This window comes from Cornus florida, unplaced genomic scaffold, assembly GCF_030987335.1.
Source record: "Cornus florida cultivar Cherokee Brave unplaced genomic scaffold, ASM3098733v1 CherokeeBrave_3.0.0_Hap2_Chr06, whole genome shotgun sequence".
Classification (NCBI taxonomy): Eukaryota; Viridiplantae; Streptophyta; class Magnoliopsida; order Cornales; family Cornaceae; genus Cornus; species Cornus florida.
This window is the reverse complement of record NW_026775576.1, coordinates 70,801,725-70,817,747: the sequence shown is the minus strand read 5'-3', so window position 1 is coordinate 70,817,747 and position 16,023 is coordinate 70,801,725. Positions and strand designations below refer to the sequence as shown.

Genomic DNA, 16,023 nt, shown 5'->3' with positions numbered 1-16,023 from the left:
AACAATAATAGGTATTCATCAATCATTCTCCAATATATGCATAGATTAAGTTTAATACATATATGATGATATTAGGCTTTCATTAAATTGCTGAAATAAGTGGTTTGGTGCGAAAGACACTGTCAGGCTACCACACTGGCGAGCTATGGGTGCACAGTCCCACATCACCTGGGTAAAAAAAAGGTGAAGTGCTTATATGTAGGTGTGTCACTCCAATTGGTATGAGGCCTTTTGGGGTGAAGCCCAAAAGCAAAACCGTGCGGGCTCAGGCCCAAAGCGGACAATATCATACCATGTGGTGGAGTGGGTTATTACAAATGGTATCAGAGCCAGACCCAGTCGAAAGTGTGCCGACGGGGATGTCGGGCCTCCAAGGGGGTGGATTGTGATGACCATGTGGGCGGGTGTGCCGTGGGCGGGTGCAAGAGACACTGTCAAGCTATCACACTAGCGAGTTACAGGTGCACAGTCCCACATCGCCTGGGTAGAGGAAAGGTGAAGTGCTTATATGTAAGTGTGTCATCTCCAATTGATATGAGGCCTTTTGGGATAAAGCCCAAGAGCAAAACCGTACGGGCTCAGGCCCAAAGCGGACAATATCATACCATGTGGTGGAGTGGGTCATTACAAATGGTATCAGAGCCTGACCCAGCTGGAAGTGTGCCGATAGGGACGTCGAGCCTCCAAGGGGGGTGGATTGTGATGACCTTGTGGGCGGGTGTGCCGTAGGTGGGTGCGAGAGACACTATCAGGCTACCACACTGGCGAGTTACGGGTACACAGTCTCACATCGCCTGGGTAGAGGAAAGGTAAAGTGTTTATATGTAGGTGTGTCACTCCAATTGGTACGAGGCCTTTTGGGGTGAAGCCCAAGAGCAAAACCGTGCAGGCTCAGGCCCAAAGCGGATAATATCATACCATGTGGTGGAGTGGTTGGTTACAAATGATGATGTTTTAAATCATTTAAATTGCTAAAATAAGTCTAAGCATTTAAAACCTCCAAACCATCCATAATTTGATATAATTTCCTGAAAATTAATTATCACTTTACCTCAAATAAAGCATAGTTAAATTTCTAGATAAACCACTATACTTAATAATACTGTGAACACATAATTAAATATAATTAACTTATATATCAGAGTTTTGCGAAGTTCTGGTAATGAAATTAGTTAGCAAAACAGTGTACAACGTATAGGTTTTTCTTAAACTTTATGTTGCTCCATTCCTTAATACCATATTGTACTAATGCTTCCCAATAATTTTAGAAGTCCCTAGCAGTTAATTACATCAAATAATATCATTTAAACCACTTCAGAAAACTCTGCACAGCCCAAACAGTCCCTAAACAACCAAACTTTGCGTTTCCGGGTGAGAGCAGGCTCTCACAAGTTGAGAGCCTGCTCCAAAGCAACAAGAGCCGCCTCCTCACATGGGAGAGCAGGCTCTTTGAAGTGGGGAGCCGGCTCCACACTCCTTGGAGTTGGCTCCAACAATGAGGGAGCTGGCTCCCTCCTTCCGGGAGCCTGCTCTCTCACCCTCTGAAGCCCTTCTGCGTTTCTACTTCATCTTTTTCGCCTCCGGCGATTCCCATGGCCTCTGTAATGTTTTATGTACTAATTCTAATGTTCATTTAACATCCCAGATTAATTACAGGTCATCCATATGCATCAATGATTTCAAATAAGCAAAGCTTAAACGCAATTACAGTAGGAACCAAATAACAGAACTCTAAAGATTTGCAATCCAGTTTAATTCATCGAGATTAAATATAACTCAAACATGCATAAAAGATTGTTTTAACATTATTTAAACCCCCTGGAGTCTACCTAAGCATGCACAGAACACAGGTTTAGGGGAAAAGAGTAGAACAGAGACTTGCCTTGAGTTTCAGTTTTGAAACTCTAATCCACTGTCTCTGAATTTTCCGACGAAATCCCTAACGGCTGTTCCACGTCTGTTGCTCCTAGTTCAACCCACAAGCACACGCCAAACTCCCCTCCTTGATTCAGTCCTAGCCTAAGGCAAAACCCTAGATGTCCTCTCTTTATCTCTCTCTGTATTTCTCTGTATCTCACTGTCTCTCTGTTTTACAGAATTATGCTTACATTTCTAAAACCCTAAACCACCGTAATGTGTATATTTATAAGCTCAGAACAATAAACCCTAATCCGTGTATAATTAGAGACTAAACCCTACTTCCAATCCTAGTCGGCCCATCTGTGTAGTCTAAAATTTATCCATATCGGCTACACACACACTTCCTAGAGACCCTAGTTAATTAACATAATTTAAAACTCATTTAACTTATTTGACATTAAAGTTAATAATTACTAAATTAATCCAACTAAAGAAAAACAAAAACCAATTAAATACAACAATTCAAAGAAATACAACAATTAAATAAAACAATAACTGAAATTAACTCAATTAACTAATTAATTAACAATAAATAAAACAAATAAGCAAATAGCCAAATAAACATATATCAAATGCACAAATTACAATAAAACCATAAAATAGACTACCGAGACTATCCTTTTAAAATTAGGGGTATTACAAAAGCAGCAGCATAATGCTTGGTCACTTCTTAACTCACCAATACCTTGTTCTGTGGGGAACCGCATCAACAGGTGGTACATAGAAGTGACGGCTCTCATTGCATTTAAGGTCATTCTCCCCAAGATTATATTATACATAGACGGACAGTCCACTGCCGAAAAGTCTACCATCAAGGTTACTTGTTTCGGACTGGTCCCGGCTGTCAATGGTAGTGTGACTACACCTAAAGGGAAAACCTTTCTCCAGAAAAACCAATAAGGGGGGACTTCATTGGTCTTAACCTTTCCCTGCCAATACACATCCTATCAAATGCCTCAATAAATAACAAGTCGGCAAAACTACCATTGTCTATTAGTACACGATGGATTGTGTAGTTGGCCATGACTACTGTCACTACTAAAGGATCATCATGTGGCTGCTAGATTCCCTTAGCATCCTGTTCCGAAAAGGTAATGTCCTGGCCTTCCACTCTAGGAGACTTCACTGGGGGTTCATGAATCTCAACTTTATTAACTCCAGCCGACCTCCGGATTCTCGTGACATGGGTTTTTCACACCGAGCTTGATCTCCCCCACACGCAAATCTTCCTGATATCACCTTTATTTCTCCCAACGGGCGGCCAAGAGGGTTGTTCTCTTGGTTTTCACGGGTTGGTTGAGTTGCACCTTTTTCACGGTCAGTGGCATATCTGTGCAACTGCCCCTGTCGAATTAGGCTTTCTATCTGGTTCTTCAAGTCGAAGCAATCATCGGTATTATGCCCATGGTCTCTATGGAACCGGCAATACTTGTCCCTAGATCTCCTTGTTGGATCTGATTTTAACTTAGGGGGCTATTTTAAGAAGTGGTCATCTTGGATCTGCAGGAGGATCTGGCTAATCGAGCTGTTTAAGGGAGTGAAGTTAGTGTAGCTATCTTGCCCCCTGGGTACTCTATGGGGCCTATCGTTGGTAGGCTTTCTGAACTTGATGTCTCTCTCATCTTTGGAGCTAGCAGCTGGCCTTTTCTTGTCTTTTTTCTTATCGTCGACTCCTTTGCCTTTTCTTGAATTCATGGCATCTTCAGCATTCATATGTTTCTGGGCCTTTATTAATAACTCTGCCATGTTGTTTGGTGGATCTTTTAACAAGGAAAATAGGAACTTGGAGGATTGTAACCTTCCCATAAAGGCTGTAAGGGTAACCTTATCATCCACCTCATCGACCTGCAACATCTCCATATTAAAACACCTAATATAATCATGCAATGACTCCCCTTTGTCTTGCTTAATATTCAACAGATAAGTAGCTGGCTTTCAATGTCTCCTCCCTGCAATAAAATGCCTTATGAACTGCTTACTGAGTTCAACAAAGTCGTTGATAGATCCTGGATTCAATTTATTAACCCAAACCCGGGCTGACAATTTGAGTGTTGTAGGGAAAGCCCTGCACATGATCTCGTCCGGAACGGCTTGCAAGTTCATGAAGGATTTGAAAGTTTCTAAGTGGTCGAGGGGGTCGCGAGTTCCGTCGAAACTGTCAAGATGAGGCATCTTGAATTTTGTTGGTAATGGGAGGGCCATGATCTGAGGACTAAAAGGTAGATTCGTCTTTTGAACAAGGTCATCAACTGTGCCGGGACCCTTTCCTTTTTTCTTTTTTTTTTCCTAATTGGATACTCACACACACATGCCTCCACAGAGGCTCGAACCCCTGACCTCTCTTTGAGAAGTAGGGACTTGGTACCGCTAGGCCACTGGCCAATTGGTAGACCCTTTCCTTTTAAGGCTTGGGCCATTCCTTCCACCTTCGATTTGAGATCCTGGATTTGCTGATCGACGTAAGTTGTTTCAGTGCGTTCTTCGGCGTCATACATATCCAGGGAACGAGGCGTGAAAGTGTGTAGGTCTCTCTGTCGGCCTCCTGCTTGACTATATTCTAGCCTGAAGCTGTTATCATTACCTTCAGGGATAGCTAAGGGTTGCATGACTGCCGCATTTTGCTAGACCGACTGATTCATACCTTGAGTAAGGTTCTGAACCTGTTGCTCCAACGTGACAATCTTCCCATCATTTACTTGACGAGATACATGCTTGGACTGATCTTCTTTAGCGCGAGACTTACTAGCGCAAAGTCGATCAATCGTGCGATGAGGTTGATCGTCTTCATGACGTGATTGATGACCATCGTTGTGTCGTGATTGGTTTTCATCGTCATGTTGTTGATGACTATTGCATCACCATGTTGTGATTGATTTGTACCTTGATGCTGTTGATGGTGGTTGTCATCACCATGTGACTGATTTCCGTCATGTTATTGATGATGGCTTCTACTGTCTAAGCGCAAGGGGTCCTGGCTTCCTTTTCCGAGTTAGACTCCGGATCGTAATTGAACCATTATTTTTCTAGGAAACCAATATCAGTTTCCCACAGACAGCGCCAACTGATGATGTAAGATTCTATCACGACTCAGAACAATGTCGTAACCTGCAGAGAAGGGAAAAAGTTATCGGAAAGGCACCGGTGCGGTACCGGCCTAAGAGTCTTCGACGGTCAAGTTAGTACAGGACCAAGAAGATGAATGGACTTTGTTAGGAATATTTGGCGTACCTTTTGAATTGGCTGACTACCCTTTTTATAGGGTAGGTTGTAGTATTTAACAAGGGAATTAATTTCTCCTTTCTTGTTCAATACGGATCGGAGAATTACTCTTTATCCATATCGCTTTATTGATTGTAGCTTATCCAACTCCCTGACTCCTGTATCTATTAGAGTCCATGTTAAATTGTAGAGTCCATATCATTAGTTTTCAAAATACAAAGATGTATTACGTTATTCAATGAAAATGTTACAAAACAAATATTTTAGTTCTTATATTGGTCTACTATTTATGTTTGTAGTTTCTTGATTTAAACAATATATATTTGTTTTAGTTGGATTTTTTTTTTTTTTTTACACTACGCCCCTAAATTACTTGGCTCCCCACTATAAAATAGTCTCAAATTAAGTCTTTTAACTTCTATATTATTGTAGAGATAATCTTTTAGAATATTATAGAACCAAATTTTGAAATTCCCAGCATGATGATACTTGTAATTAGATTATAAATATAACTTGGGAATTCATTTGATGGTTGTGTTGTTCGTTTTCTATGTCACATCAAACACAAATATGTACATTTGCTTATCATCACATTCTCTTAAATTTCTAATACATGCACTAGTAGATGAGGCAATTACATGCATATAAATTTAATGTTAACAGTAACGTGTTTAAGTAATTACAATCCTCAAACTTATCTACAGTGCAATCATACACTTGGTTGCATTCATGGACTACGCATGTTATCCACATTCGACCCCAAAACTAGCTACGCATGTCACCCACCTTTTGCACGCAAATTTTCAAATATAAAAGAGGTGATAATTTTCTACTTAGTTGTCCTCTTTTGGATCCAGTGAAATTTTCGATTAATTTTCAATTACTTAAGTCCCAATTTTGCAAATTCACACAAAAAAAATTGCTTGGTGTGGTCAGAATATGTAAATTGTCTACAATCCAAAGCACACTATCCCTTCTGCACCGTCTCAAGAAAGAGTAGAAGCACCAAGATTATCAGTTCTATCACTTGTAACATTCATGTTTCTTTCACAAGGGCCACTCTAGGTCCATGCCTACCACCGTAACTGACAATTTTTCTCTTAGAAGTAGCGCCAAAAGATTTTTTTTTTTTTCTTTTAACATATTCCCTTAGAGTACTCAGGGTGATGAACCCAACACTGTATTTCCAATCCTCTCTTATTGTCTCACCCACCCCCAACCCCACCACATACCATACATTTAACTTGTCACTGTGATTCTCATCCCAACCATCAAGCTCATCCCCTAGCAATATGTCTATTCTATGTGATCCTAACCATCAAGCTCATCCCTTAGCAATATGTCTATTCTATGTGATCCAACATGTTTAGTACAAACCCCAGTGGGAGCTCACCCCTCAACAGTATGTCTATTCTATGTGATCTAATGTTCATTCACCCTTGGAGTATTGTGACATCACTCCACTGTTTGGGATTTTAGTGTTCAAACCCTTGGGAGTACATCTTCACCACTAGATCAAAGTGACCCACTACATCAATTTGTACCTTCTTTTATTGAGAAATGGAACAATTTTTTTTTTTTTTTTTTAAAAGGTACTGCTCTGCTGAAAATATTGGTGCCCTCTGCGTACATCTGAACTGAAATTGCACCTCGTTTTGCCAACAGCAACAAAATTTACCTTCCTCTTTTTTCTTCAGGGTGGTTGTTGGCATTAAACAATAAGCCCATAAATTTAAGCAAGCGCACTAAATCCCAATGTCACTTTTGCTTTGAAGATTCATTTTCTGACAACACTCTTCAGCAAAAGTTGAATATGCACAGAATTCTTAGGTTTATGTTGAAGTTCTGCCCAACAGCAACATGGTTTCAAAAACAGCTCAACACAAATGCATTACTTCCAGCCCATAAAAAAATTAAAATGGTCACCACCTAAACTAATGTGGGATAACACTACTTTTAACCAGAAATGTTCATTTATTCGTCGAATCAATCGAACTTTGTCATCTCATTTAACTATAAAACGAAAAAAAAGAGACATAGATACGTGCACAAAGGCTCAAACTATCCAGATTAATAACCAGACACCAGCATATAACATATCATCCTAAGTCCTAACAGCAAGCAAACCTTCAAAATACTCCTGTTGGAATATAACTGCAACTGCAAATCACAAGTTCTTAAAAGCGGACTCCTGCGTCTGTGGGGTCAGTCTCGCCAACAAAGCCTTGTTATGACAGTGCTCAGCATCCACAAAATAGAAGTTCCCGTTGGCCTTAAACGTCACGAAAGGCCTGTTGGTCTCTGCTGGCCTGATGTCCGCAAACTTAATAGTCTTTGGAAGATATGTTGCCAGCCATGACATCATCTCCACCTCAAAGCTGTCAGAACCGGGCTGCCATCTGAGCTTGTGAATGTAAGGGCTCACAAACCAGTGAAGGGCAGCAGTCGTAGAAGCACTGAGGAATATAACTGTGGATGCCACTGCACCCTTAAGGATCACATTCGAGTTAGTAGAAGTCATGAAAGTTATAACAGGGCCTAAAGACACGGAGAGGCAGCAGGTGGAAAGAGAGAGCATCTTCACTTTCTTAATAGTAGAAGAGATTGGACCATAATAAGTAACTCCATTGTCTTTTTCTTTGTCCCCCGCCTCACCGCCTCTACGAGGTCCAATGCTGATCTTGCTGTCATCTTCTGAAGCAGTGGATTGAGATGACCATCTTTTCTGGACAGCAGCAAGCTGTATGGCAGAGTTGAGGTTAGTTTTGGCACTTGGAGTGTGTTGCCATGTTCCAAATCTAAAGAGATGACAACCTGAAACAGAGAAAATTTCGTTAATGATAGTAATAATAATTGTAAAAGAAAGCACATGTTTAAATTGCAAGCTTCAAAGAGACGTCAGGATAAAGAATAAGGAAATCCTTTTTAGAAAAAATAAAGAGTTTGACTGGATTCTGATATTAAATACATTACATGTATATATGTGTGCATGTAACTGCATAGATGTAATCCAAATTTATGAAAAATGTGCTTCATTAGTTCCCGCTGGGTGTGCAAATGAAAAAAGAAGCCAAGTAAAAAGCTCATTGGTAGCCACATTAACTTAAGCAAGAGTACTATAGCAGTATAGCTTCGAGATCTTTATTGGATGAAATTTCCTTTCCCTTCCCCCTTCTCCATTCCTCTTCTTTAGGTAATGGTAGGAATTAAAACCATCAGTGTTCTTCAAATTGGAACCAACAGACTCTAGTTCAGTTGGCATCTAGAGGGCATAAAGGCAACGGGGGAGGTAAGTTTACTTGCCTCCAGCGTTTGTAAGAAATAAAGGCCAAAAGTTCATCTAGAAAACTGACATATTACTATATGAACATACACAATAACATAAATGATGTTATCCACCGTTTGTCTTCCTTATACTGGGTCCCTGAGAGAGATGGACTGGACACAAACCAAATCTCTATCATTATCATTATCTGCACAAGTTGTGATCCAATACTCGAACCTGCATTCTCTGTTTTGTAACATGAGCTTCTCGTTATACCAAGAAATGGCCCCTAAAGTACATAGTAAAATATAGTTAACATTCCAAATATTAAATCACGGATTTCATTAAATAACGAAATGCATTGGAGTAAAAGGGATAGTCACTTAGATAGCTAGTATCAAAGTTCTGACTTGAGTTCTTGGCAGCAGAAGCAACTCTTTCCCCCACCCCACCCAAAAAAAAAAAAAAAAACTGATGAAACTTTAGTCCAGCCGGATTTCAAACTAAGTTCTTAACTTCACCTATTAGAGGCAGACCATCAAACTTCAAACAAGTTAGGTGTTCTAGGCCTCTCCTAAATCCCATCCCCAAATCCTGGGGGCTCATGAAACAAGATGACATGATATGATAGCCACTGCATCATAATGCATGGTACTTCAGAATTCCTTGGAGTACAAATGGTTCTTGCATGAAGAAGGATTTATTGAGGTTCAACGAGAATGTGTCAATGAAACAGAAGAATAGAAGTCAGAAGGCAGCCCAAGAGGCATCCCCAAACAAAAATTGTACCATAGTGGTCCTTGGAGTTGCCACATTACTCCACTGCATATATTGAACATGGGACTCCAGACTTAAGTTTAAGTGCCATTCGGACTTGGGGGATATGGCTTTAAAATACCGATAATATTTTTCAAGTTCTGAGAGGAAACATTCTGGCTATGAAACATAATTGACCTACAACATGGCAGATCATGCACAAAAGATAATGGTTAGCATAAATCGTGAAGCTCCAGATATTTGTACTACAAGAAACTTCCTTCTCCTTTTGCAGGTGGCAGGGTGCACTTAGGAACTATAAGAAGTCATCATTTCTTCGAAAACAAGAAAGAATTATGGATCACAGCATTCTCCACTCCAGGGGTTGTCAAAGTAAGTGTGTCATAGCACAATCTCTATGTGCATGGATGCTGGATTTTATGGTCAACATGGAATGAGAAACAATGAATTTGACCAATTTAAAAGAAAGGTAGAAATAGGAAGGCAATTCAAGCAACATCAGCATAAGCTTATCCTCATTAATTGGACCTTGCATTCAATGTATCCATATGAATATTGGACGGGTTGGGTCAGTAATTGTGACTTGTTAGTGTAAGTTGGATTTTGAGTGAGAGGATATAAATAACTTTTGGCACGATCTGGAAAACTTTTGACATGCATGCCAAAACAAAAAATTTCAGAACGAGTTCATAATGTCCTCGAAATTCCTTTCTTATATCTTATTTTGTGGTGTAAAGCACAATTCTAAAATTTTGGTAGGGATGCTGTCGTCTATGACAGATTCCACTTTATTATGTAAGCTCATAGAAACAAGTAAAGACACACATGTGAATGTCAAAGTTCAAACTAGTACAAGAAGTCCAACAGGGTGATCAGAACAAATATCTTACAACGCAGGGTTTGATGCCTTCTGTCAGTGAAAAGAAGTTTATGTGCTTGTTTGTGTTACAAATTACAAATACTAAAAAATGAGTCTCCATCAACAAAGGTAAGTGTGTATTAGAAATCTTATATCAGAAATGGTTTTATTACCAAAGTATGCATAAATGAACAATTAATAAAGGCATAAGCCAATAACCAGATGATTTGATAAGATATTCTATATGTAATACAAGAAACATATACTATTAAATAAGGAAAAAAAAAAAAAGTGCGCTTCAAATCGTTTAATGGAGTCAGCTCTTAACAATTCAAGTTATGGAATTACAGTTATGCATGGTTGTGCAAATTGAAAAAAAGAATTATATATATATATATTCCAATTAAAGCTTTAAATTTTAAAAGAAAAAGTCTATCTGATTTTTTTAATTTTAGACAGATCTAAACAATTTATCTAATTTTAGACTAGTTATCCGAACAGGATCGGTCCATATAAGCAACATGCACCTATCAATTTAGTTAATTATTTTGAGTAGGTCATCTATTTTCTATTTTAGAATGAACCGCGACCTTATAAATTTTTTCCTTTACTTCCGTTTTAGATCACATTTGTGTAGCACCAGGCCAGAGACTTTGGGAATAGATACTCAGATAGTGGATGGAGTTGCGCTTTTCCCTTCGCTCCTATGCTATGAGGCGATTACAGCCATTTCAGGATTCTTCAAGATACATCAAAAGCAGAAACAGTATAGAGTCGATTTTTTTAGCATTAACCCCTTTCGTGGGTTCCATTGTCAAAATTAGTAGAATTTGTAGAATACGATTGTGAAGTGTAACCCTAAGGATAGTAGAGAAGAACCGAAAGGATCTAGAGCATTGTTTCTAGAAACGAACACCATTTTACTAAAGCAAATCCCAAGAGGAGAGATTGTGCGTATAAATTACTGAAACCTTCCTTTCATTTACTTCATAAACCAAATCGGAAGCAGTGCAGGTGGGTATCACCCTTCACTGGGCCTATGTATAGTCAGTGGCAACAATGGCTTCATCGCAATATTGCCATTCCTAAACAAGATAACAACTTGCTGAACATAGAAGGCCGCCTTAGAACTAAAACTCTCATCATTCAAAAACTACAAGCTTACCATATCATGATCCAATGACCACTGAATTGAGGTTTCAACCATATGACGACACACGAGAATACAAGAGTATAACCCAACAGCTGTGGGCTCAATCTTCGCTGCCTAATTGAAGTTAATAAGCTAAAATATGTGTTATATACTTTCAATTTAAGCATTGCACACCCATTTGGTCATTACTGAAACCTTCCTCTGATCAACATCATAAACCAATCGGAAGCAGTCCAGTTTGCGTATTACCCTTTACTGGGCTTATGTATAGCAGGCAACAAATGCTACATCGCAATATTGCTATTCCTAAACAAGACACCAACTTACTGGACACAAAACGACACCTTAGAACTAAAATTTTTAATTTTTTATCATTCCAAAGCCACAAGCTTACCATATGTTGATCCAACGACCACTGAATTAAGGTTTCAACCATAAGACAAAACAAGAGAATAGGAGAGCAGAACCCAACAGCTGCGGGCTCAATCATCACTGCCTATTTGAAGTGAATACTTGCAATTAAGCTTTGCACAAAATGGTATACAAGCTTACAATATCTTCATCCAATGACCACTGAATTGATGTTTCACCCATTGGACAAAACAAAAGAAACGAGCAGAACCCAACAGCTCCCGGCGCAATCTTAGCTGCCCATCTGATGTGAATATCTATAGTAGGTGTTATATACTTCCAATTAAGCTTTGAACACCCATTTCTTACTAATTACTTCGTTTAAAAAATAAAAGAGAATTTTTTAAGACACTAATTTGTGTTGATTGAACAAATTTTTAGTGCCGAAACAAATAGTCATTTGAACCTAGCTCACCTGAACTTTTTTCAGTAAACGATCCACACAAATAAAACAAAAAATAAAAGCAACAACAAGTGCAAGCTCAAAGCAAAACTAACTAGGGTTTTCTCTGAGCAACAAGCAACCAATTGTACACCACAGGAAGCATGTCCAATTAGGAACATACGATCAGGCAAAACAGTGTTATGTGACCGATTAGGGTAAAAACTGCGTTTCAGATTTAAAAAATTCGAGTAGTGAAAGCAAAATCTTAGTTACCATGTAGATATATACGTACAGATGTAGATATATAGACAGAAACCAACCAGATTGAAGGTTTCTGGAAGTGAGATGACTGGTGCGTGATCGAGCCAAGTGAAGGAGAGCCGCTCTCGCCATTTCTGAAACTTTGTTCAAAGAGAATCTCTGATTCTGAGCTGAAAACAAAGTGAAATGTTGTTAGAGGGTTTTGGCCCCCCCTCTTCACCATGTAACTTGCGAGGGGTTTATAGTCCTTTGGTTTAGGTCAAGTTTTTAAAACAACATTCTGATAAATAATTTACCCAAAAAAAAAAAAAAAAAAAAAAAAAAATCCTTTGTGATAAATATTTGTCAAAAAGCTAATATATAAAAAAATAAAAATAAATAAAAAAATTTAGACCTTAAAACATTGGTGGCATTTGGAAATGATAAGAACGAGAATGGGAAAATTAATGCTACATTGTATTTTCTAAAAATAAAGAGAAAAAAATTATCAATTCTTTAGAGCACATTTGGAATTGTTTTTAACCATTTAAAAATGTTTTATGTTTATTTTTAAATGGTAGATATTTTAACTTAATAGATTTATCCCTTTTATCTTTTTATAAAAGATAATTTCATTCGGCTTTTTATTAAAACCATTATTATTAAATATAGTAAAACTCTATTAAATATAGTCACTAATCACTATTGCTTTTCTTTTTCTTTATTTCAAGTTTATAACCATTTGATTCACACACTTATTATTCACATGTCTCTCCAAATTCGAGGAAGAAAGATTGTATGATATGTCGTTGAGTTAGAAATCTTTTGTGATCATTTTCTTCTGACTCTATACACAAAACTTTCATATATATATATATATATAAATATTCTTTTTCTCTGCTCTATTTATCAAAAAGTGTAAGGGGTTATTCTTCATTTCATATTTTTCATAGTCTCTTTTTTTCGTTTCTATTTTCTGTCTCAATTTTATTTTTGGAATGTTTTTCGTGTTTATTGGATATTTTTTTCTGATCACCCGCCAAGCTTGTCTCCATCTAGACGGAGTTTACTTAAATAATACTCTGTTTTTTTTAATGTAGTATCTATAAATACTGCAACTCGGATTTGAACTGTAAGCTCGTGAAATGGATTATTTTAAATCTTTAATATACTTATTATTTTTTGTATATCAATAAATACTTCAAAACTCCTTAAAATTAAATATAAAAAATTCTCATGTGAGATTTGAACTTTACTTATTTATTTAATGAATTAATACGAACATATATTACAGTATTTAACAAGTGGAGCTCAAAATATTCAATTTTGGTATCAGTTATATTTATTTTTTGTAATTGTCATGTTGTTGGAATGGTTGGTTGCTCCATTTGTATAAGAGCCCATATTAAGTTTTGCATCCTCTACCTAACAACTAACCTCAAACATTCTTGTCATAGAAAATATATATATATATATATATATATATGTAATTTTATAAATGGGTAAATTGCAAATAAATAAAAAAAACCTACAAAAACCTCTATTGGTGTTATTTTTTTTTTTTTTTTACATTTTTCATATAAATATAATTTAAGACTATGACAAAGATATATATATATATATATATATATGAAAAATGTAAATAAATAAATAAATAAATAACACCAATAGAGGTTTTTGTAGGTTTTTTTTATTTATTTGCAATTTACCCATTAATAAAACTACAAAAGTAATCATATAAAAGTAAACATTTTTGTTATCGATTTGAAAAAGAGAATTAATATTTTTTTAAAATCCTGACAAACTTTAGAGAATTAATATTTTTGTTAAATCCTGACAAACTAAATGTAGGAAAGACTGGAACGTGAGCACACTAAACACACTATCACTAGGAAATTGGGTAATGTCCTTAAAAGAATTGAAATTTAAAACATCTCAAAATAATAGGCACTTATTTTATAGACATGGAGGATATTTTCATTTGGTGTTGGAAGTGAAGACAAAGCTCTATTTGAATGGTTTTCTCATGTGAGCCTTCCCTAGCTAGGCTCTTTCAATTAATTTTTCTCTTAGACTTTGTTTGGATCCAGTAATTTGAATGAATTCGAAAAGAAAAAGAAAAAAAAAAGACAGTAAAAATTGTGTTTAGATAATTTTTAGTAGAGAGAAAAGAAAGAATTGAGAGAGATTTGGAAAGATACCAAATTCCTCATGTGCTAACTTCCAAAAAAATGAAAAAAATTTGGAGAAAAATGATAATGAGTAAGTAATATTTTTATAATTTCAAAATTATCATCTTATAACATTTAAGTCTCATCTAATAACATATTATAAAAATATTAAGATAATAATTTAATTCTTATCTTTTTTTTATTTATCTCATTTACTTTTACCAAACAAAAATACTATTATTATTTATTTATTTTTTATAATTTATTTAAATATAAATAAAAATTATTCCTATTTTTTCCCTCATTTTTCATCCAATGAAAGTCTTAAATATCTTGATTTTCTACTTCTTCCAGTCGTCCAGTCCCTCTCCTATTATATTATTTTATTCAAATTTGCCAAAACTTTCTGACTCCCTCCCCCTATGTTCTACTCTTTCTAGAAGCTATCACATCCCTAAGGAAGCTCCGTCTCTCTCTCTTTCTCTTTCTATAATATATATATATATATTTATATATATCTTCGACTAGAAGCATTAGATATTAATTTTTAATTTAGATAAGGAAGAATCCTCTCCCTCTCTCAGCTGTATATATATACTTCCACTAGACAACCTCTCATCTCACACATTTCTCACCCATCTCTCTCCCCAACTCCAACTCACTACTCTCAAATACTGAAACAATGGAAGAAGACAAGAGCAACACCACTTTCCAACAATCTGAAGAAGAAGACGAAGACACTTTCTCTCTCCGCGACCTCCCAATCCACGATCACGGTGATGATGATCATCAAGACCAGACTACCACTCCACGAGCCTCCACAGATCAAGATCTATTCGAATTCCTCGGCGACCTATCCTCCCAAATCAACCACTCCGACAACGACGACAACAACAACATCGTCTTCTGCGGCAAAGTCATCCCTTACGACGAAGACCAACTCAACGAGTACCAGAAGCGAGACTATCTAAGCGTCCGATCCTCCTCGTTTCACAAATCCCACACTCATGATCACAGCTACGATCAATTGAGCAACGAATCGGACCGGTTCGTTCGCAAGAACCGTTCCAAATCGCTCCGGTTTCCGAGTTCGGAGGCGTTCCAGAACAGGTCGTCATCCGTTGCCAAGTGTGAGCCGTCGCCGATTCGGACGGTGAATATCACGGCGATCACGTCCATGTCGACCAAGTCTAAGTGTCGGATGTTTATGTTCGCACCGGTGAAGTTCAAGCCGGAGATGGAGATGAGTGCCATCAAGAAGAGGCAGAGCCGCCGCGCTCCGGCGCCGATGTTTCCGGCTGCGGTTGACGGCGGTGAGGTGGTGAGCGGTGGAAGGAAGAGTCATCATCATTGGGGGCTAGCGAGGCAGTTGAGGTCCGGGGCACACCTGGCAAACTTGTTGGCCAGGTCGTTTGGTTGCGTTTCGGCTTCAATGGTATAGAAACGGTGGCGTTGCGTGGGAAATTAGTCAAAAATGGTTGTTGTTGACTTGTTTTTTGGTCATGTATATAGCGCTTGCTTATGGTCTTGTATGCTTTATATTTTTGAACATCAAATTTGTATTATTTTATTGTTGTATTGTATAATTCACATATTTTGATATTTTTGGTCATGAAAGTAAAC

At 37.4% G+C, this 16,023-nt stretch overlaps 2 protein-coding genes across 3 annotated transcripts; one reads left to right on the top strand and one right to left on the bottom strand.

Annotated features, from left to right (window-relative positions):
* Positions 1 to 7,093: 7,093 nt before the first annotated feature.
* On the bottom strand, positions 7,094 to 12,494 carry LOC132311947 (uncharacterized). Of its 2 annotated transcripts, none has more exons than XM_059810123.1 (2): positions 12,263 to 12,494; positions 7,094 to 7,953 (listed from the first exon to the last, which is right to left on the bottom strand). In XM_059810123.1, the coding sequence occupies exons 1-2, from the start codon at positions 12,471 to 12,473 to the stop codon at positions 7,307 to 7,309; spliced, it is 858 nt and encodes a 285-aa protein (XP_059666106.1). In that variant the 5' UTR covers positions 12,474 to 12,494; the 3' UTR covers positions 7,094 to 7,306. The 2 variants fall into 2 exon arrangements, with proteins under 2 accessions (XP_059666106.1, XP_059666107.1); XM_059810124.1 differs by having other exon boundaries at positions 12,310 to 12,491.
* Positions 12,495 to 15,082: 2,588 nt separating this feature from the next.
* Positions 15,083 to 15,841, top strand: LOC132314308 (uncharacterized). Its single transcript, XM_059813183.1, has one exon. It carries the CDS (start codon positions 15,083 to 15,085, stop codon positions 15,839 to 15,841), a length of 759 nt encoding a protein of 252 aa, XP_059669166.1.
* The last annotated feature ends 182 nt before the right edge of the window (positions 15,842 to 16,023 follow it).